Here is a 20705-nt window from a genome sequence, read left to right on the forward strand (position 1 = left end):
AACGAACAGTACGAGTATTAAACGTGTAGTTTTAAAAAAAACGAAACCAAAAAAACAGTAGAACACTCATGCAATTTGAGAGATTATTACCTACATATATGCATCTAATATTCCAAAAGCTCTGGGAGTCCCAAGATAAAATAGCCCAATGGGCTATAAGAAAATGAGATGTTGTTAGCTTTAGCTTCTCCTTATTCAATGGGCTATAAGAAGATGAGATTTTTTTTCCTATAGATAGTATGGAAGTTAAAAACCAAAAACCAAGTATCATATTGTCTTCATTCTTCACTTTTACTAATAGGTTTATTTTTATTTTTAATTAATTAATTTTTTAATAAAATTCCTATTTTATCCATAAAAAACAGATTCTTTTTCCGTATTGTATAATAGCATACGGGAAAACACGTTTTAAACTACAAAAGAACACATTTAAAATGTGTTAAAAAACGTTTCTGTTTTTTTCTTATTTTAAAACGCATTTTGAAACGTGTTTTAACTAACAGTGATCCATTCCAAAAAAATCAAACTGATTATGATAAATAATAACAGGGGTGAATCCATCCAGTCCAATCTAATCCCGAATATTTTGATACTGATCCACTCAGTTGAGATCGATTCCAAATTTTAAAACCTTGAAAATGGTAGAGGTCTGGGATTTCGCAGCTTGAGCCAAACCGTTTGGTGCTCCAATCAGATCGTATGAACTTAGAATGGTAGGTAACCGTAAAATACATATCCAACTCCTCGAAACGCAGGTAGAAGTAGTTTCTCACTCATAAATTTCCAAAGCATGAGACACCATCAACCATGGGCCAGGGTAGTGACATCACTTGGCCATTGCCGCAAGGCATCATCAATGACCAAGCTCGAGTCCCAAGTTGTCCTCAGAAGCTGTAGAGGAGTTGTTGGCACAGGAGCAGCCAGTGTCTATGGGCTGGTGGGTTGGGAACCTGGAAGTCCAAGCTGCTATGGTGTCCATCTGGTGCTTCAATTGCTGTCTCAATCTTAAATTTCATGCTCAGTTTGGTGAGCCAGATGTTCACTGGCCATTTGGATGCCATGGAGTTTGTTGGTGCTTCCATTGCCAATGTTGGAATTCAAGGTCTTCCTCATGGGATCATAGTGAGCCTTCTTTGAATCTCCTTCTTAGTTGTTTGAATTCTTTTTTCTTCCATTTCCTTTGTTTCTCATCTCTGAATCTTAATTTGTGCGGTTGGTGGAATGAGTGATCACGTGATACTGAGTCAACGGAACAAAAAAAGTAAAAAATAATATTTTTTTAGGGAAAGTAGATAATCCTGTTTTTTTATATCATCAAGAAAAAAAAAACAGATAATCCTGTTTTTCAAGGCTCTGTTTGGTTAACTCCACTGGGGAATGTGGGGACACATTTGAGCCTTTAAAGCACTCATTCAAATGGGGGAGAGGGTCAGGATTTCTGCCCTGTTTAGCTCTTCACCTGTTTTTTTTTAGAAGTGAATGTCATTGTTCTCATTACCCAGCAAACACCCCCTCCAAAAAAATTGTTCTTTATAATTTTATCAAAGGACGAAGGACCCTCACCAAGGTAATGTCCATCTTAACCAGCTGATCCATCCACATGGCAGGTCTGGTTCTTAGAATGGACCCTGCCCTGCTTTTCCAGGCCCACATTTGCTAGTTCTCACTTCTCAATGTAAGGGAGCTTTCAAAATCTAAAATCTATGTTAAGTACTTGATGTACCTAAAGAATACAAAGGTTAACTGAATTAAGCACATTTTAAGCAACCTTTTTAATTCACAGTTCGAAATCTATTCTACTACAATTTGTAACTTAAATTTGAAAATTATGAACACTCAATGGTCATGTCTCACTAAAATCCCCATCCCCCTACTCTGTCTCTACATTGGGCACGGCTAGTGCTGTGCAAACTGTATGTGGCCAGGCCTATGGAGCAAGGAAGTATGCTTCCATGGGCATTGTTTGCCAAAAATGCATATTCTTGCATTTCGAACCAGCTGTCCTCCTAACCTCCGTGTACTGGTACTCCGGCACCATCCTATGAGCAATCGGCGAGTCCGATAGCATATCAGCACAAGGACAGATTTTCGCATGCGGAATTCTCCCTCTTAACTTTATGCATTTGCAATCTATTGCCCTATGCAGAGATTTCTCCAATCATAGAATGTCGTAAACCCCTTAGCTTATATATCTATTGGGATCTTCCTTGTACATAATACTTCTCACATGGTTTGTTTTGGATGTGGTGGAGTTTGGCCTCCTGGGAGCAGCTCTTACATTGAGTTTGTCTTGGTGGCTGCTTGTAATTGTGACAGGGATTTATATACTTTTGAGCCCATCTTGCAAGGAAACTTGGACAGGGTTCTCAATGAAGGCATTTAAGGGGTTGTGGTCGTACTTGAAGCTGACACTTGCATCTGCTGTTATGCTGTGGTAAGTAATGTTAAAATCAGGCTTCACATTCAGACAAAACCTGTCCCAGAAGCTCTTGGCAAACTAGCCTGGCCTAGAGCGAACTGGGGTTAAATTCTTGAGCTAGTTATTCCCGAGTGAAGTATGTTGAGCTTACTTTGGTGGTTCACTTTAACTAATTTTTTCATGGAAACTCTCATTGCAGCTTGGAGATATGGTACAACCAGGGGATTGTGCTTATATGAGGACTGCTCCCTAATCCTACTATCTCACTTGACTCTGTTTCCATTTGGTATGTTCATGGCCTTCATTATGCATTCTCTCATAGATCTCTTATGTTACCATATGCTTCCAAAGATGGCTCTTTCTGTTTGGGGTATTATTTAAATAACTCAATAAATTATCTACTTACATTTATTTTATTTTATTTTATTTTTTTTGAAAATTTCAGCATGAGCTACCTAAACTGGGACATGCAGTTTATGTTAGGCCTAAGTAGAGGAGCCAGCTTTGTGACACTATGTCTGTTTAAACCTCACAGTTGAATCAGTCTTAAGTCTAATACCTTTTCACTTTCAATTAGTTAATGGGTTTCAGTGTTGCAGTATTAAGGGATGGGGAACAGGGGCTGGGGACTGCTCTCGCTAGGGTTGTGTTTAGTATGCATTCTGGGAATGCATCTTGATTAAAAATGCATTATGGAATGTCAAAAAAGTAGTTTGGTAAAAACCCAGACCCTCCTGCAATCGACCAAAATGAAGACGTTCTACTTAAAATTTCTGATCTAGGCCTAATTTAAGTTTCTCACTATTAAGGCTGTGATTAGCGATGGTCATACACAAGTAGACATTAATGTCTAGTGTTCTCTAGGCCTGTTACAGTAAAGTACCATTTTTTTTCGTTCACCCACAAAATCTCTTTACTAGCCATTGTGCTTTCATCACTACCCTCTCTTATTGACGAAAGCTTAAAATGCCCTTTTCACTATTCCAGGAGTTGAGTTCCATCTCAGTGTAACTCATGAGTGCTATTCACCGTAAGTGAAGGAAAACTCGGTCCTTTTTTATATTAAACTTGCAGTCTTTAACTGTCTAGAATTTTGCTATTTAAATTAGGGGTGGCAATTGAGAGTGGATGGAAAGCTGTGGTTGCTTATGTTAACCTAAGCACTTACTATATCACATGGTCTTCCTATTGGATGTGTTCTTGGTTTCAAAACAAACCTTGGATTGGCAGCAAGTCTCTCTCCCTTGCAATGGAGAATTGGTTGACTTGGTTGGTTCATGGTGCCTAAACTGCCGGTTATTTCCTTTTCCAAGGGAATTTGGTGGGGAATGATATTTGGAGTTTTTCTTCAGACAGTGACCCTCATTATCTTGACTGCCAGAACAAACTGGAATAAAGAGGTAATAAAATTAACATACTTTGCTAATTTGATCACTTCAAACTAAATTTCATTTTATCAAGAGTTCATCTTTGACTTTGACACAATATTGTAGGTTGAGAAAGCTGCAGAACGATTGAAGATATCAGCAGTCGAAGAAAAACTTGACTTGATAGAGAACATTGCATGACAATTCCAAGAAAATTAGCATATACATATGTGTAGGACAATGTTTTCCTGCACCCACCAGTGGCTGAACGAGGTGACGGCCTGATGTGACACCACCACCCCCGTCCTCCTCTCCCCCTGATCCTGTGGCCCTAAGGCCACGCCACGAATGGATTTCCATTTATCGTGGCCTTAGGAAACCTCAGTCCATACATATATGTTTCTATGGATTGGTGACACCATATGCTTCTAAGAGAGAATTGGAAGAAATCAGGAGAAGGTCCTAGTTTTGTACTTTTATAGGGGGAGGGGACTTTTTGGATTCAAGATCTTTGTATATATCTTTAGTCACATATGGCAATATGTGATGAATGAGAGGTTAGATCATTGTGCATTACCAAAAATGGGAAACAGAGTGTATAGAGGCTATAATTTTCTCATATGGTAGTTAAAGATTATTTATACACACACTCTGCCTCTCTATGCTTTATCTTTTCTGAAAATCTTTCTCTTAAATTCTCTTTTGGGGCACTTTGAGTTTGATACATGGAGCTCGATCTCTTGATGAAATAGCTGTACTGAAGTCATCAAAGCAACTGAGAGTAGCAGGGAGTTCATTACTACGCAGAGCATATTTTCGCCGGAGAAGAGGACGACTATTATAAACGATTGTTACTCCAACCCTACAATTAAATCCCTATGTTCTGCTTTAAGTTTGAACACAATTGGCTTCCCAACCCCATCTTTAGACAGATACATACACAGATGACATTATTGCATTGAGAAGAGACGGACATTGCTAATTGGTATTTTGCACAATGGTTGCCCACATTTGGAAGGAGAGAAACTTTATAGTTTTCAGAAATAAGATGAAGACTTTGCCTTGCATTATTAGAGATGTCAAATTGGACATTGAGGACCAGTGCAAGACTGATATCCCTAAGGGGTTTAAATCCCCAGGAACATATTTCTAGTTCAGAAATTGGGGAGTTCATCCTATAAATGTGGTTTGAGAGGAGTAATGCTCCATGGAGGTAATTTGTGTGGTAGTCTTTGGTCCTTCTTTGGATGTTTTGGTGTTACTTGGTTTTAGTTGAGCTTCCTCTCCTTAAGTTTGGAGCCTTCTGACTCTTGGGGATCCTGCCTCTGAGTTTTCTATTATTGTTTGCATATTTGATTGATTTTTTGTACAAAAAGTTATCAAAATGTATACTTGCCTTCTACATCTGTGGATGTTTTGTCATCCACACGCATTGGTCCTCACAAAAAAGAAATCCACCCCCCCTCTTCCAACACGAAACCGCACAAATTAAATTCTGTACTTGCTTAAAAATGAAACTGGCTCTTCCAGAGCTCAGGCAAGATAAACCGGTAGGTGCCCGTCGGTCGTCCCTACTTAGTTTGACCGAAAAAAAACCGTTAGGTAACGAGGACAACTATACTTCCCACGTTGACCCAAACCAAAATGTTTAGTACTCGTCACTTTATTGGATCCGTAGCCATTAAATACATATCTAAGCCCCGAGAAATGGGCAGAAGTAAGTCGTCTCTTCCGAAATTTCTAGTGAGTCGACCACAAAGCGTCAGACCCCTTAACCATGAGCGACTACAGTGACACCACTCAGCCATTGCTGCAAGGCATCAATGACCAAGCTCGAGTCACCGAGCTGTCCTCAGAAGCTGTGGAAGAGTTGTTGGCAGAGGAGCAGCCAGTATCTGTTGGGTGGTGGCTGAGACTGGTGGGTTGGGAGTCCAAGCTGCTATGGTATCTGTCTGGTGCTTCCATTGTTGTCTCAATCTTCAATTTCATGCTCAGTTTGGTGACCCAGATGTTCACCGGCCATTTGGGTGCCTTGGAACTTGCTGGTGCTTCCATTGCCAATGTTGGGATTCAAGGTCTTGCTTATGGGATCATGGTGAGCCTTCCTTGAATCTCCTTCTTTTTTGTTTAAATTCTCTCTACCTCTCTGTTTTATTTTCTGAATTATTTTAATTCTCTCTCAGTTTCTCCGTTTCTCTGTTCCTCTGTTTCTCAGTACTGCAATTACATCCTTTCTGAACATCTTAAATGGTATGTTACTGTCCTTTACTTTGTTTTTGGGCAATCTTTCTTGTGAAGCCTAGAAATGAGAATTTCATGGCCCCTAGTTCTGAATATTTGAACGGTAGATGGGGTGAGTGCTATTTGATAAGGGAGTCGACGAAAGAAAAGAGTCAAATAATATCTCTTTAGTTGGTAGTTTTCAGGTTTGTATAAAGTGCCGCTCATTCTCATGGACATTATCTTGCACTTTCAATTGCAGCTGTCGATTTACCATTTTCATGCAAATCAATCATGTCTAGCCGTCTGATCAAGTAATATGTGCTTGAGATTGATCATATAGAAGCATTCAACTATATGATAAAGCTATGTTTGGAAGATAAGAATATATATATATATATATAACAAGAAAAAATTAATGATCGATCCCTCTATTTTTTTTTCAAAAAAATTCAAAATTTTATTTTCTTTTCTTGTGGCTTGCCTTCCAAACATAGCCTTTTCTTTTTGTGCAAGGCCAAGGGCTCAATCACAAGAGGTCATACAATAGGGGTCGGACAGAAACCATAGAGGTGTCCATAGCGGCCCAAAGGGAAAAAATGCTACCTGATAGTATTGCGTACGCTCAGACTATGGAGACCTGATCCACTGACCAAGTTGTTGAGCAAATTCCCAAGGGACCACCAGGGCAAACCCTGAGTCGGCAAAATAAAATCAATTGGCTCACCACTTGATGGTAGTAAATCCTAAATAGTACAAGTAAGAAGATTTACGGAAAAAAATCGTCTGCAATTCAGATCTCGTACAATTCCGTGAAATACCATCTTCAGGGAGTGACACGTGTATTGATACCAATGCAATGGTCCAGATCTGATTTAAATGACTCTTTACTGATTTAAGGTTTTATTAGTTGTACCAGATCTAGAGCATTGTATTGGTATCAATACACATCTCACACCCTGAAGGTGGTATTTCATGGAATTGTACGAGATCAGAATTGCAGACGATTTCAACCCAAGATTCACAGTATACAAAGCTTACATGAATTAAGCACATGTTAAGAACCCTCGCTCACATATAAAATCTATATCAGTACAAATTGTACTTTAAAATTAAAATTATGAAAAGTCAGTTGATCATGTCTCCCTAACATCCCCATCCCCTATACTTTTTCTCTACAGTTGGGCATGGCTAGTGCTGTGCAGACTGTATGTGGCCAGGCCTATGGAGCAGGGAAGTATGCTTCCATGGGCATAGTTTGCCAAAAAGCCATAATCTTGCATCTTGGAGCATCTGTCATCCTATCCTTTTTGTACTGGTACTCCGGCACTGTTCTCCGTGCAATTGGTCAGTCAGATAGCATTGCAGCAGAAGGACAGATTTTTGCACATGGATTGCTCCCGCAACTATACGCATTTGCAATCTATTGCCCTATGCAGAGATTCCTCCAATCGCAGAACATCGTAAACCCCTTAGCTTACATATCTGTTGGGATCTTCCTTGTACATATACTTCTAACATGGTTGGCTGTGGATGTGGTGGGGTTTGGCCTTCTGGGAGCAGCTCTTACATTGAGTTTGTCTTGGTGGCTACTTGTAATTGTGACTGGGCTGTTTATACTTTTGAGCCCATCTTGCAAGGAAACTTGGACAGGGTTCTCAATGAAGGCCTTTAGGGGGTTATGGTCTTACTTAAAGTTGACAATGGCATCTGCTGTTATGCTGTGGTGAGTAAATTTAGACCTAACCTGGCCCAGAGGCTCTGGGCAAACTATAAGAGTGAACAGGGTTCAAATTCCCAAGATAGCCAAGTGAAATCTTGGGCTTACTTTGCTAGTTCACTTGCTAATTTTTCATGGGAACACTCTCATTGCAGCTTGGAGATATGGTTCAGCCAGGGACTTGTGCTTATATCAGGACTGCTCCCTAATCCTACAATCTCACTTGATTCTATTTCCATTTGGTATGTTCATGGCTTTCATATTCTTTTATAGATGGATTTATTCTTTGGAATGATATTCTTTAAATAACTCAATAAATTGCCTACTTACATTTGGTTTCATTGTTTTGAAAATTTTCAGCATGAACTACCTAAACTGGGACATGATGTTTATGTTAGGCCTAAGTACAGGAGCCAGGTTTGCAACACTAGATCTGTTTACACCTCATAATCAGTCCAAGTTAATAATCCTTTTTGATCACTTTTCATTAGCTAATGGGGTTTGGGTGTTGCAGTGTTAGAGTTGGAAATGAGCTAGGGGCTGGTAAACCAAAGGTTGCGAGATTCTCGGTGATTGTTGTTAATGTTACAAGCAGCTTGATCAGTATTATATTAAGTGCATTTGTAATGATATGTCACACTGCACTAAGTGAGGCTTTCTCTAGTGATGATGCGGTTATTACAGCAGTTTCAGATTTGACTCCATTGCTTGCGATCTCAGTACTTTTAAACGGAATTCAGCCCATACTTTCAGGTAAACTTTAGATGCCACATTTTTCTGAGGGCTGCTCTTACTAGACATTGTTCATCATCTTAGGCCATAAGGAGCCTATATATATTGCTGGGATGAGCTCTAAAATTTCTGGGGTAGACCGAATTTAATTTTTTTTTCTTTCACTATTCAATCTATGATTACAGATGTTCATAAACAACTAACATTAATGTTTTGCGTTTTCTGGGTCTGTTGCACCAAAATTACAAAAAAAATTTATTGGACCCCCAGTCTCTAATTGTTCAGAACAATTATTTTGGCATTTCAGGGGTGGCCATTGGGAGTGGATGGCAAGCTCTGGTTGCTTATGTTAACCTAAGCACTTACTACATCATTGGTCTTCCTATTGGATGTGTTCTTGGCTTTAAAACAAGCCTAGGAGTCGCAGTAAGTTTCTCTCTCTCTCTCTCTCTCTCTCTCTCTCACACACACACACACACACACTTTTTTTTTGCTAACAACGGGTATCCAAGCCTTCAGTCTGACTAGTCCCGCTGAGCCATATTGACCCCACAACCGCATGGATAGGGTCATACCGGGGTTAAGTGAGAACCATTCAACTTTCACTGAAAGCAATGAAGAATACTAAACACCCCCATGTGAGTGGCCCAAGGAGGTAAGAGTAGTTGAACTCAGAACCACACGCTTCCTGAGGCGAAGGTCCCTTGCCAACTCGGCTACCCCCTAGGGGTTAAACTCTCTCTCTCTCTCTCTCTCTCTCTCTCTCTCTCTCACACACACACACACACATTAAATTCCCTTGAAGTAGAGGATGGGTTGACATGGTTATTTCTATTGCACAGGGAATTTGGTGGGGAATGATATTTGGAGTTTTTCTTCAGACAGTGACCCTCATTATCCTGACTGCCAGAACAAACTGGAGTAAAGAGGTAAAATTACCCTACTTTTGTCATTTGATCAATTCAGTACTAAAGTTACATTTTGTCAAGAATTTCTTTGATACATCAATTGTAGGTTGAAAAAGCCGAGGAACGATTAAAGATATCCGCTGATGAAGAAAAACTTGACTTGGTGGACATTGCATGACCATTCCCAAGATTGACGACACCATATGCTTCTATAGAGAGAGGATTGGAAGAATCAGGAGGTCCTAGTTTTGTTCTTTTTTAGGGCAAGGGGACTTTTGGATTCATTATCTTTTTATCTTTGGTCACATACGGCAATATGTGATGAATGTGTGTCAGATGATGAGAGTTTAGATTATTGTGTTGCGAAAAATGGGCCAAGACCCTTGTTATACCATACGTACAGGCTGCATTAGCAAAGAAAACCTATTTAGCTGCTTTTTTCTTTCAAAATAAGGTCTAACCCAGCCTACATTTTCCCTAAACATGAAGACGACATGGCTCAGAATGAGATATGGACCGCACAACCTAACTGGGACCTAAGCCAAACACACTTCAGATGGTTCTGGGGTTCCTTAAGGAGTTTATGGGCCAGTATTGGGTGTGAATTTTGTGGTCCAAATAGATACATTCCAAAGCAAGGTGATACAGCCAGAACCTAGGGGTAGGGGTGTCAACTGGTCGGGCCGGTTCGGTTTCGGTCGGGCTTAATCGGGCTTGAAGACTTTCAAAGGCTACACCGTGTCCGCCCATTTAACTAATCGGGCTTAGTTATTGAGGGCATGGTACACTTTATATTCGGTCGGTCGGTCTCGGGTAATAATCGGGCCACCTTAATCGGGCTTTAGTCGGGCCTTAACCGGGCTACGGACATGTTTAATGTTAAACGGGCTTTAACCGGTTTTTAAACGGGCCCTCTTTAAAATGTGCTATTATATTCCGACCCACTTATGCAAGCCCAAAAAAATGACAATAAATCAATAAATGATACAAAATATAACTATTATTTAAAATGTGAACATGTCTTTACTTTTTAGTTTTTATTCTTTAATTTGGGGGGTAAAATAGGTATTCTACAATCATTAAAGGGTCGGGCCAAGTCAGTGCACAATAGGCCGGTCTCGGTCGGGTGTTATTCGGTCGGTCTCGGTCGGGCGCCCGACGGTTCAAGTAGCAAAACCGAGACCGACCATTTATAAACGGGCCGGGCTCAAGCCCGACACGTTTAATAAACGGTCCGGGCCGGGACGGTCTTTAAACGGTCGGTCTCGGTCGGTTTACCCGGTTCGGGCCACAAATTGACACCCCTACCTAGGGGTATCGAGTATTGGTCGACCCAATTCGTCTGAGGCCCTGATCCGCATAAAGTACTGTTGAATCTGGCTCAACTTGTACAACTAGTACGGCTATGTTTGGTATGCATTTCCATTCTCAAAACATGGAATGAGAATGCGACTGTTTGGGTACAAATTCGATTAAAAATTTTTTCTTCAGAATACTTAGGCATTTCATCGAACATTTCATGCGCTACTAACAAATATTGAAAATCATCATCAACACACAGACAAAGCTTGCATTTCGTACAAAACTATTAAAGAATACGAAGGATACGCCAAAACGAGAATTTTTTCTGCAATAACCACCAATTGCAACCAAAATCCAAGATTCATGAACAAACAACTAACAACAGATGCAGAAAATCATGGAAACACAAGCGAACCAAAACCTACTGCAAACAAAACCCTGAAGGTAAATAAACGAACCCGAAAACACAGAGTGATCTAACCTGTTCAGGCTTCCGACGGAAAACTCGCTCTGATGGTTTCCCCTGCTGGAAAACAGGCTCAAGCGCGAGGAGAGCTCTCGAGTCCTGGAGACTGGTGGAGGTACGATCAGCGGCATTGGAGAACCCAGAGAAAGCAGAGGAAGAGCTCCAGTACCGAATAGAAGAGTAACGAAAGGCTCGAAAGATGAATGCCCTTCGTTTTTTTGCATTCTAAAGCGAGGTCCGATCTTGATCCCATTCTGGGAATTTAGAATGAGAATGTGGAAAAACTGTCGTCCAGAATGCATTCTAGATTCAGAACAAGTTTTGAGAACGCATACCAACCAGAACCACCTATGGGGATCAACATGTAGAACTGGTCTTGGCCTGGTTCATTGCCATTTACTGGGGCAAAGCATCTAACCTTGAAGCTTTCTGATACCGCTATTCTACTATTCTAGTGGGGGAGATGGGCAAAGGTGCTAGCCCTCTTGCTCCTCTCATCACTGGATGGCCATGGGGCATGGGCTGAGCCAGCCAACCCTTTTTTGTCTTTCAGATGGGAGTATAAGACCACCCATAGTGTTAAAAGCCTATCTAAAGAGCTTGGCAATTTTTCTAGCTAGGCCCACCATGTGCAAGTCAAGGATAGAGCTGCCTCTAAAATTACAACCATTAACCACCAATATATATGGTTTAAGAGACCGATTCCGGTCTGGATTGGCCAATTCGATCCGTAACCAGTTTAGAAATTAAAAAAAAAAAATCATAAAAACCAAAAAAAATATGAGGGAAGAAATATTGTGTGGACCCTGCACCAATATAGGAGCCAATGAGAGGGTGCAAATAGGTATCAACAAGGGGTGGATCTTTTGAATTTTACTAGGACAAGCCATCATTTCACCCCTTGTGTCTAGCACATGGGCCATGGGACCAAATATCATTCTTTTCCCTAAAATATAAACATCAATTTAGACAAAATAATTTAAAGATATATATATATATATATTAATAAAAAATTATGATAATAAACCTAAAGTAAATAGATATGTAAGAAAAAAAAAAAGTTGGAAAAAATCTCAAAAATTATGTGGGTAATTAAAAAAATAGTCAAATGGCAAGAGATCACCCATAAACCAATAAAAACATTAAATAATTTAAAAATGTTTCATTCTAAAGTTAATTAATATTGTCTTATGACCTTTCTATTTTTGGATTATGCTTCTAATTTTGGATTACTGCATAGATATCCCAAAATTTGACATTTTTAAACACATAATAGTTTAACAACTAACATTAACTAGCATGCTTTAACAACTACACAAATTAATTTTGGGCAAATTCCTTATTTTTGGATTATTAAAAAAACAGCGCAAAAATGTAATTTTTATTTAAATAATAGGATAATTTACCTTTAATTAACTATCATACTTGAAGAATAAGAAATTATCATTCTTTATAATTTACAACCTTTTTTTTAAACAATCATTTCATGTTACAAAAATAAATTAAAAGTTTTCAATTTTGGATAAGTCCAAAAATATACCAACACATCACTATTTTGAACACATTATAGGCAACATTTAACATCAACTAGCATGCTATATAAGTTGCAAAAATTCATTTTTTGGCCATTTTTCCTCTTTTTATATTATTACAAAAATAGAAAAAACTGCAATTTTTTTTTAAACAAATCAAGTTAAATTAAAAACCAAATACACAGAAACAAGACTTACCATTACAAAAGCTCGTAGATACCTTATAGCTGTCTGGGTAATCAAACAACTTGAGCATATAGGAGTCTCTTGTCTCCCAAGCCACCAGGTAAGGCCAACAACAAGAAGGCAACTCAATAGCTTGTAGATCTAGAAGTTCAAAAACTAGAAAAGCTTTGTTAGATTTTAAAGGGAGGTTTAAGAACTAATTAAGGGGTCTTTAATCTGCCATTCTAGGTTTTTCATCCGGGGGTTACACCAAACAGTTTTGAAGATCGAAGTCCAAACCAGAAAGTAGCTAAACCTAACCTTAATTTTTGTACGTGAAGAACTGTTTCTGGAATTTCAATGCTACTAGTGGTTGTCGGTGGCAACTGGGAAGTGGGGAATGTCCCTGTTTGAACTCATTTTTTCACTTTTTTTTTTTTTCGGCTATAAAAATGGGAGGCTGTGAGACCCTTCCCCACGTGGGGATCTGGACTTGCTAGGCTATTGAGAGGTACCCAAATTCTTTCCCAAACAACGACTTTTGCATATATATCTCCTCCTCCATTGTCACACCTAAAAAATGATTAAAATAAAAAATAAAAATAAAAAAAGCTATATGATTGCGAAGCCTATGTGCTCGGATATAGGGGCCTGCGAAATTATCGCCTTATACCATTTTTGTTGATGCCCATATGCCTCTCTCATTGGTGTAGTGACGACACAACCAAGCAAAGATCTCTTGTCCATAAAATAATAAATAAAAGGAAAATAAATACTTCTTGGTCATGTGGCCCTTACGTCAACACAGGGTCAATAAGGGGTCAGATATGGGTATCAATAAGGGTGGGGGTTTTTCACTGAGGTGGAGGGTGTCATTTCACTATTTTTTGTGTCTAAGAATAAGGGCCGTGTGACTAAAGAACATTCTTTCCCCATAAATAGAAAAGAGTGTTCAGGTGGGAGGGGGGCAGGGAAAGAAATAAATGTGTTAACACATTATTTTTAATGTTACACATAAAAAATAAATAAATAATCATTAAAAATATTGTCTATTTTAACCCAATATAGTCATTTAATTTGGATTGAAGTACAGTATCTAAGGGTCTGTTATATCCCAAAAGAACTCAAACAGAATATTCAACCTAAATATTTCAGTCATTTAAAATTAAATCCGTAAATTCTGATAAATACCTTGGGATTTAGATAATTCTAAAGCTCGAATCCATTTGGAGCAGAAGAAGATATAACCCAAAACATGATATGAGCTTAATTAAACTGTCGAAAATCCATTTTAGCTTAACTACATCAAAAGATTCATCATATATTTCTTTTTTCTATTTATAATTTTATAAAATAAAACAATTAAAAAAATGTGATAACATCCAAGAACCCACATGTCCTTCAAAATGATATCATGAGATCAACAATATCTTCTTTGGTAAAATATATATTAAAATCCATAGAGAAAAATCCTACTACATAAACATACAGTTGAGAGGGGAGAATTTTTGGTCGCCCAAGATGGAGAGAGAATCTCTTCATCTACCATGGCATAGAGAGAGAATTTTTCGTCACCTTGGTTCAAAAAACTAAAACACTCTTTCTTAATCCAATCCGAAGGTCAATTTATGGTGACTTAAGATGTTATATATATATATATATATTTATTGGAAGACCATCAAACTACTAAGCAAAAACAAAACTAAAATGGAAAACAGATCCGGACGAGCAAGGACACACTACTTGTCATTGGTTTTGGCCTTCTTCTCCATCTACCATTCTCCAAAACCCCATCCCCAGCTCCCGGTTCGGTGTACTTCCCAATCCCATGCTTGGAGAAGCCTAGATTTGAAAATTCATGCAATATTGTCACGTGGTTAATTTTGCGCACATGATAATTTTCCAAGTAAGTAAATTGATCATATTAAACAGTACTCATAGTTGAGTTGCCCTATATTTTTATAAATAAGATTATGTGACTTTGCTTCTTCAAGTGGAGGAAAAGGCCAAGTCTTTGGATATATATTGCATGCCCTACCCAAGCATAGCGAGAATTACCAAACACTAGGGAGACGTCTGCAAACAAGTGATCAAGACATCAAGTAAAGCTCCCACCCTGGAGGGTGGAGGAAGTCGACCTTGTGTGCTTGACAGATGAAGAAGGAAAGCTTAAAGTCATGCTTCAGGAAAGACGAAATCATGTTTTATTGTTTGGCTCAATACATGTTGGGATGGGAGGATTGGGCAAGATCACATTACATGCTTAGGCCTCTGTAACAATGGCAGACCCTTGTAGCTCCTGCAGACCATTAAAAGCTGGCGAGGCTGCTTTGTGGTCAAAATTTGTTAACCCATTAAAGCAAGATAGAAGAAGGGGGACTGGGAGAAGAAAGAAGTATGGGACATGGAAGAGAGAGTACCGTAAAGGTAGATCAACTACCACCCCAAATTCCCCCAGCCTAAACATGCTGGCCTTCTCAAACTCACGCCTGATGATAGTGTTCCCCTTTCCGATCCCACTGTCTACCACCAATTAGTGAGCCGCCTCTTATATCTTACCATCACACGCCCGGATATTTGAGTCAATTCAAGAGTTAGCCACGAGAACCACATGAGCAGCCTGCGCTTTGTGTGGTCCTCTATATCAAATCTTTTCCCGATTCTGGCATCCTTCTATCGTCTTCCAGTCCACTGATTTTACATGCCTGATTGGGGTGCTTGTTTTACTATTAGACACTCTATAACAAGGTACTGCACTTTCTTTAGTAACAATCCCATATCTTTGAAGTCCAAGAAGCAACACACTGTCTTCCGATCATCTGTTGAAGTATGTGAATATCGTGCCATGGCTTTAGCTTCTTGTGAAATCACATGGCTTCAAGCTTTACTTTAGTAAAGATATCTTAAGAGAACCAATGCACACCGCTACACTGTATTGTGACAATCAAGTTACATTTCACATTGCTTCTAATCTCGTATTTCACAAGAACAAAGTATATTGAGATAGATTGTCATTTCATCCGGGACAAGATTCAATCAAGCATTATCACGATGGCTTACGTCCCCTTAAAGCTTCAATTTGTGGATGCCCTCACCAAGGCGTTGGGAGAAACTGAGTTTCATACTCCCCAACTTTCGGGTGAGTATTACCATATTTTATAATTAGTTATACATCTAGCTGTACAATTGTATCTTTATCCATTCTTACGTGTGCAGTTATCTCTAGCTGTTATTTACACTGAAACTATGGTTTCCTCCAATTTGAAAACTAATTAACATAGATTAAGGAGAAAGATTTCTATAGGCTATGTTTGGTTGTAAGGGGAATTAAAGGAAAGGGAAATGAAATTTTCATATTTAAAAAAGAAATATAATCATTACCCATGTGATTTTAACATTAATTTCAAATCATTAAATATTTGGTTATAAAATTTCATTTTACTTTACATCCAAAACCCTTTGCAGGTACGGAGAGGTAGAGAATGATTGCTCCCCTCTTGAGTTCATCTACTCTTCTTTCATCATAACATCCTCTGCACTCATCACACTCCCCAAACGTGTGTTCCCCTTCTCCCCCCTTTCCCAGGTAATTCATTTATGAGAAGCCCTAAAATTTTTTATCAAAAAAAAAAAAACCCTAAAATTATATTAAAATAGCAATCTATAATGCATAAAAACCCAATACTTTGTCATTCCACTCTTCTATATGAAATAACCAAAAAACAGAAAGACCATATCATCCCTAAAATCATGTCCAACTATCGGCACCAGAGCACTGCAACACACCATGAGCGAGTTTGCCCTGTATAGAGTCAACCAGATCAAAACAAATGGGACCTCATGTTATAATTTTTATGTGGGCTTAACTGATACCGATTGATCCATTGGGCCCAAGTAATAATAGACCTACTCTGATTAGAAAACTCCTAGCCCAATCCATGTGAGAATGAATTAGGGTTTTAGAGATTCTATTATAAATAGAAGTTAAAGGTCCATGTAGCCGTCACTTTAACACCTTCATGATTTTGGAAGCATGAACTCGCCTCACAAGAGTAGTGGGTGAAAGGCTGCAGAAGTTCTCAGCGGATGGGATTCCATTGTGTAGTTTCTTGTTACAATATTCATTGGATTGATCCTCAAGCACATGGGAGAGAGATTCGTGATCAATACTTTTGGGACTTTTAAACTTACATATAGGTATTCTTCTACTCCCATTGATTATCATATATGGGGTAAATTCACATGTTTGTGTGTTCTTGGTTTAGGGACTACACCCATGGTTAATCTTTTATGATTGGTTTATGACTTTTGTATTCTAACACCAATAGGATTATTCATATGATTCTATGGAAAAGAATTCCAACACCTCACATCCTTCTTCTTCATCGTCTTCTTTTACTTCGCTTGCAAAAAAGGGGAAGAACAACTGATTAAAAAATATAAAATTAGAAGAAAAAAAATATAAAAGCTAAGAGGTATAATCAATGCATCCATCTGAACCATTCATATAGTTCTAGATGAATCATGAGTCATGACACATGGCATGAGAAAATTATGGTCGGAGAGGATCCCGACTCTCTTAAGAATTGAAGAGAGAACAGAGTGGAAGATAGAAATGGTGATCTTCTATATTCTCCTTCTCCGGCAGTCGCAGTTGGGAATTCAAACAATTCACTGATACAATGGAACCCGACGCAACAAGGCGTGTGTCAGAACACTTTGCATCTCTTTCTAAAGATTTCCTCCTCATTCAAAAACTCAACCCTCTCCACCTGTCCTCGGAAGCTGTGGAGGAGTTCTTGGGACAAGAGACAGTGCCTGTGAGAAGATGGTTGAGGCTAGTGAGTTGGGAGTCTAAGCTATTATGGCATCTATCTGGTTCTTCTATTGCCGTATCCATCTTCAATTTCATGTTGAGTTTGGTGACCCATATATTCAGTGGCCATTTGGGTACTTTGGAGCTTATTAGTTGGTAGGTTGGTATAAAATGCTACTCATTCTCATGGATATTTTCCTGCATTATCTGATATACCATATGATAATGTTTGAGATTTAAAATGTAACCGCAAGCGTACGAATCAGTGTAGCTACGGGTCGAACACAGGGAGAGCAGCCACCTTATTTTTTATTTCTTTTAATAATGCGAAAGTGAACTGATTAATGGTTGTGATCTAATTCTAATTACCGTCCTAAAAATAACGTCCTAACCATTCGTCATCTAAGAATTTAAAGACGCAAGCCACACAATTAAAATTAAATAAATAAATAACTAAAAGTAAACAACCCACGCAATTAAAAAAAAATAATAATAAAGGAAAAAAAATGCTGAAATAAAAATAAAGTAAAAGAAAGGGGATAAAGCTAGAGAGAGACTCACAAGCAGGTTTTTCTACTTAGCCCGAGGGATGCATCATAATATGAGCTTCCCTACTTGACCAGAGAGTTACTCTTACAAGGGTTTCTCTACTTGGCTTTAGGGAAAGGGAGACAATTAAAATAAAAGCAATAAATTGATGGTTCTATGGCCAGGAGGGGGCAAAGCCAACACATACACTAGCCATGAACCTTGGGGGAGAGGGATAGCAATAATGTAACGACTGAAAATAAAAATCCTAAATTAAGAAAGAAAGGGTAGTCAGAAGAAGGAATGAGAGGGGGGAGAGAAGACAACTGAAGGAGCCTACTTACTTGAATCAATGCTTGAACTTGAAAAAAAAATTGCTCCACGGCTCATGATCTTGTCACCTAGATCTAAGCCTAGAACTATAACTTAAAAAATTACAACTCAATTGCATAAATCATAAACATAAAAAGAACTGAATAAAAATAAAAGAGTGCTTGCATTAATTGACATAAAAAAACTATTACAAAAGTGATTTAAGCAAAAATAGAGAAGAACTAAAACCAAAGAGTGAGAGAGGGAGAGAGAGAGCAACTAAAAAAAAACTAGAAGAAGAATGAATTGTGTCTCCTCCTCTTACATGAGTTGTATTTATAGGGAATGGAGAGGTAGGGTAACAATTTTCTCTTTCCTAAAAGAGAGAAACCCACAATTGATTGTGAGATCTTTTGAGTCCAAAAGTGCTAAGATGGAGGAGAGAGAAGAGAGAAATAAATTTTGAGAAATTTCCTAAAATTTTTTGCTTATTTTCTTTCCTTTTTCTTCTAATTTATTTTTCTTCTTTTTTTTTCTCTCTCCTAGGGACGACTTTTTTTTCTTCCTTTGTGTGATTTGGACAATCTTTGGTGATGATGTGGAGGAGAGAGAAGATTTGGACAATTTTTGGTTCTCCCCTTTTTTTCTCTTTCCTTTTTTTTCTTCTCTTCTTGCTTCCACGATTTTGCTTTCCTTCTAATTTGATGTGGAAATCCCCTCCATGCCCTTAGTGCTTTAAGTGAGTGAAAAGCAGGAAATCTTCAACAAATTCTCTAAAAAAAACAACCATAAGATTCGAACTTGAGACCTCTTGGTGAGCAAGAGAATTTTGTACACCATAGCTCACCAACTAAGCTAGGTAGTTGTTGTTACCAAAAACAAATCTTTAATCACTTAAGGATGTGGTCCATCGATCCTTGTTGGCATTTGGAGTATTCCTTGTACCTCTGGGACAATTGCAAACGGGCTGGTTCTGCATCTCGGTTCAGTTCTGATCCATTATTCTTTTTTTTTACCCGAAAAAGAATAATCATTTGTACGGGTGACCAAACGAATGTGTACTTTTAATTGAACACGTCCATCTTGCTCAAAATTTCGTCCTCTTCGCAATCATGGAAAGAAATAGGACCTCTTTACGTGTAAAATTGAAGATATAGCGCCCGATAATCCTTAAGGCCTTGAAAATATAAAACCTGCAAAAAGAGAGTAAAACCCAAGGTAGCTCCATTCTAAATATGTAAAATGTATGTTTTACTACCCTAGATTTCACACATAAATGTGCTCATCAGAATTCCCCCACACTTAGACTTTGCTAGTCCTCGAGCAAAACAAAAAGAAAAAGAATAAAGAATAAAGATCAAAAAACCTAACTCACTTTCGTAGGAATCACGGTTGCACTTAGCATGTGCAACAAGCCTTTAAACCCCTAGGTCACCCCTAGTGGACGAGTTGTGTCTCGTGGGTGTTTGCAGTGAATATACACCCAAAATTCAGAATAAACAAATCCCAACTTTGGCTAAAGGTAAGGCTCATACCAATCCGGAGCAAAGATAATTTCTCTTACAAGGGACCCCCACACTTGAACTTTTATTACCCTTTATCAATTCCAGGCACTAGCATATTTCTTAATTTGGAACTCACCTCATCTCTTCCAAAACATCCTTATCTTAAGGTAAAACCACTTGTGAAGAAATAGGGAACCAATGACTAAGGCGTTGGAGTGTTTTTGACCAAACATGTTACCAAGCATTATTGACATTTGCACATTTTTTTTCTCTCTTTTTTTTTCTGCTTAATAAACTCTATTCTACTCCACTACTTTTGGCCTGAATGACATGGTGGAGCAAACACCAGACACCCAAGTTACTATGTAGCTTCGCTTTTTGCATATGTCCACAAAGGCAGTGATGCTAGAGTTACTTCAGAAGTTTCCTCCCAATGAATTTTGATCAAGACACCACGCTCCCTGAGGCGCAATGCCCTGTCTAGTTCCAAGGGAATCAACTCTTATTCTTCTTTATACCACATTTCACATTTCATTTAAAATTGTGCATTTGTCAACCCATGCCAAATTAAAAAGAAGGTCTCAACTCCAAATCAAAAGTACAAGGAACCCACAGACTTACATATGGTCCATCACCATAAAACAAGGGTCTCTTATTTTTCAAAAGAAAGTCTCATCTCAAGACACATGCTTGTTTCTTTCTTCTCAACAGGG

The 20705-nt window shown here is 38.5% G+C and overlaps 2 protein-coding genes across 2 annotated transcripts; both read left to right on the forward strand.

The window, feature by feature from the left end:
• Positions 1 to 565: 565 nt before the first annotated feature.
• Positions 566 to 2954, forward strand: LOC122059517 (protein DETOXIFICATION 35-like). Its single transcript, XM_042622330.1, has 3 exons — positions 566 to 1122; positions 2317 to 2434; positions 2619 to 2954. The coding sequence occupies exons 1-3, from the start codon at positions 930 to 932 to the stop codon at positions 2656 to 2658; spliced, it is 351 nt and encodes a 116-aa protein (XP_042478264.1). The 5' UTR covers positions 566 to 929; the 3' UTR covers positions 2659 to 2954.
• A 2528-nt stretch (positions 2955 to 5482) lies between these two features.
• On the forward strand, positions 5483 to 9760 carry LOC122059516 (protein DETOXIFICATION 41-like). The gene is made up of 8 exons (XM_042622329.1): positions 5483 to 5881; positions 7188 to 7732; positions 7882 to 7968; positions 8087 to 8143; positions 8241 to 8479; positions 8766 to 8884; positions 9301 to 9387; positions 9473 to 9760. The coding sequence occupies exons 1-8, from the start codon at positions 5564 to 5566 to the stop codon at positions 9542 to 9544; spliced, it is 1524 nt and encodes a 507-aa protein (XP_042478263.1). The 5' UTR covers positions 5483 to 5563; the 3' UTR covers positions 9545 to 9760.
• Positions 9761 to 20705: the final 10945 nt, after the last annotated feature.

Source organism: Macadamia integrifolia, chromosome 13, assembly GCF_013358625.1.
Source record: "Macadamia integrifolia cultivar HAES 741 chromosome 13, SCU_Mint_v3, whole genome shotgun sequence".
Lineage (NCBI taxonomy): Eukaryota > Viridiplantae > Streptophyta > Magnoliopsida > Proteales > Proteaceae > Macadamia > Macadamia integrifolia.

Coding starts and splice junctions, on each gene's coding strand:
- LOC122059517 (XM_042622330.1), top strand. CDS start 930: ATGGGCTGGTGGGTTGGGAACCTGGAAGTCCAAGCTGCTATGGTGTCC. Junction 1,123..2,316: donor GTCTTCCTCATGGGATCATA/GTGAGCCTTCTT, acceptor TAATTGTGACAG/GGATTTATATACTTTTGAGC. Junction 2,435..2,618: donor GCATCTGCTGTTATGCTGTG/GTAAGTAATGTT, acceptor CTCTCATTGCAG/CTTGGAGATATGGTACAACC.
- LOC122059516 (XM_042622329.1), top strand. CDS start 5,564: ATGAGCGACTACAGTGACACCACTCAGCCATTGCTGCAAGGCATCAAT. Junction 5,882..7,187: donor GTCTTGCTTATGGGATCATG/GTGAGCCTTCCT, acceptor TTTTCTCTACAG/TTGGGCATGGCTAGTGCTGT. Junction 7,733..7,881: donor GCATCTGCTGTTATGCTGTG/GTGAGTAAATTT, acceptor CTCTCATTGCAG/CTTGGAGATATGGTTCAGCC.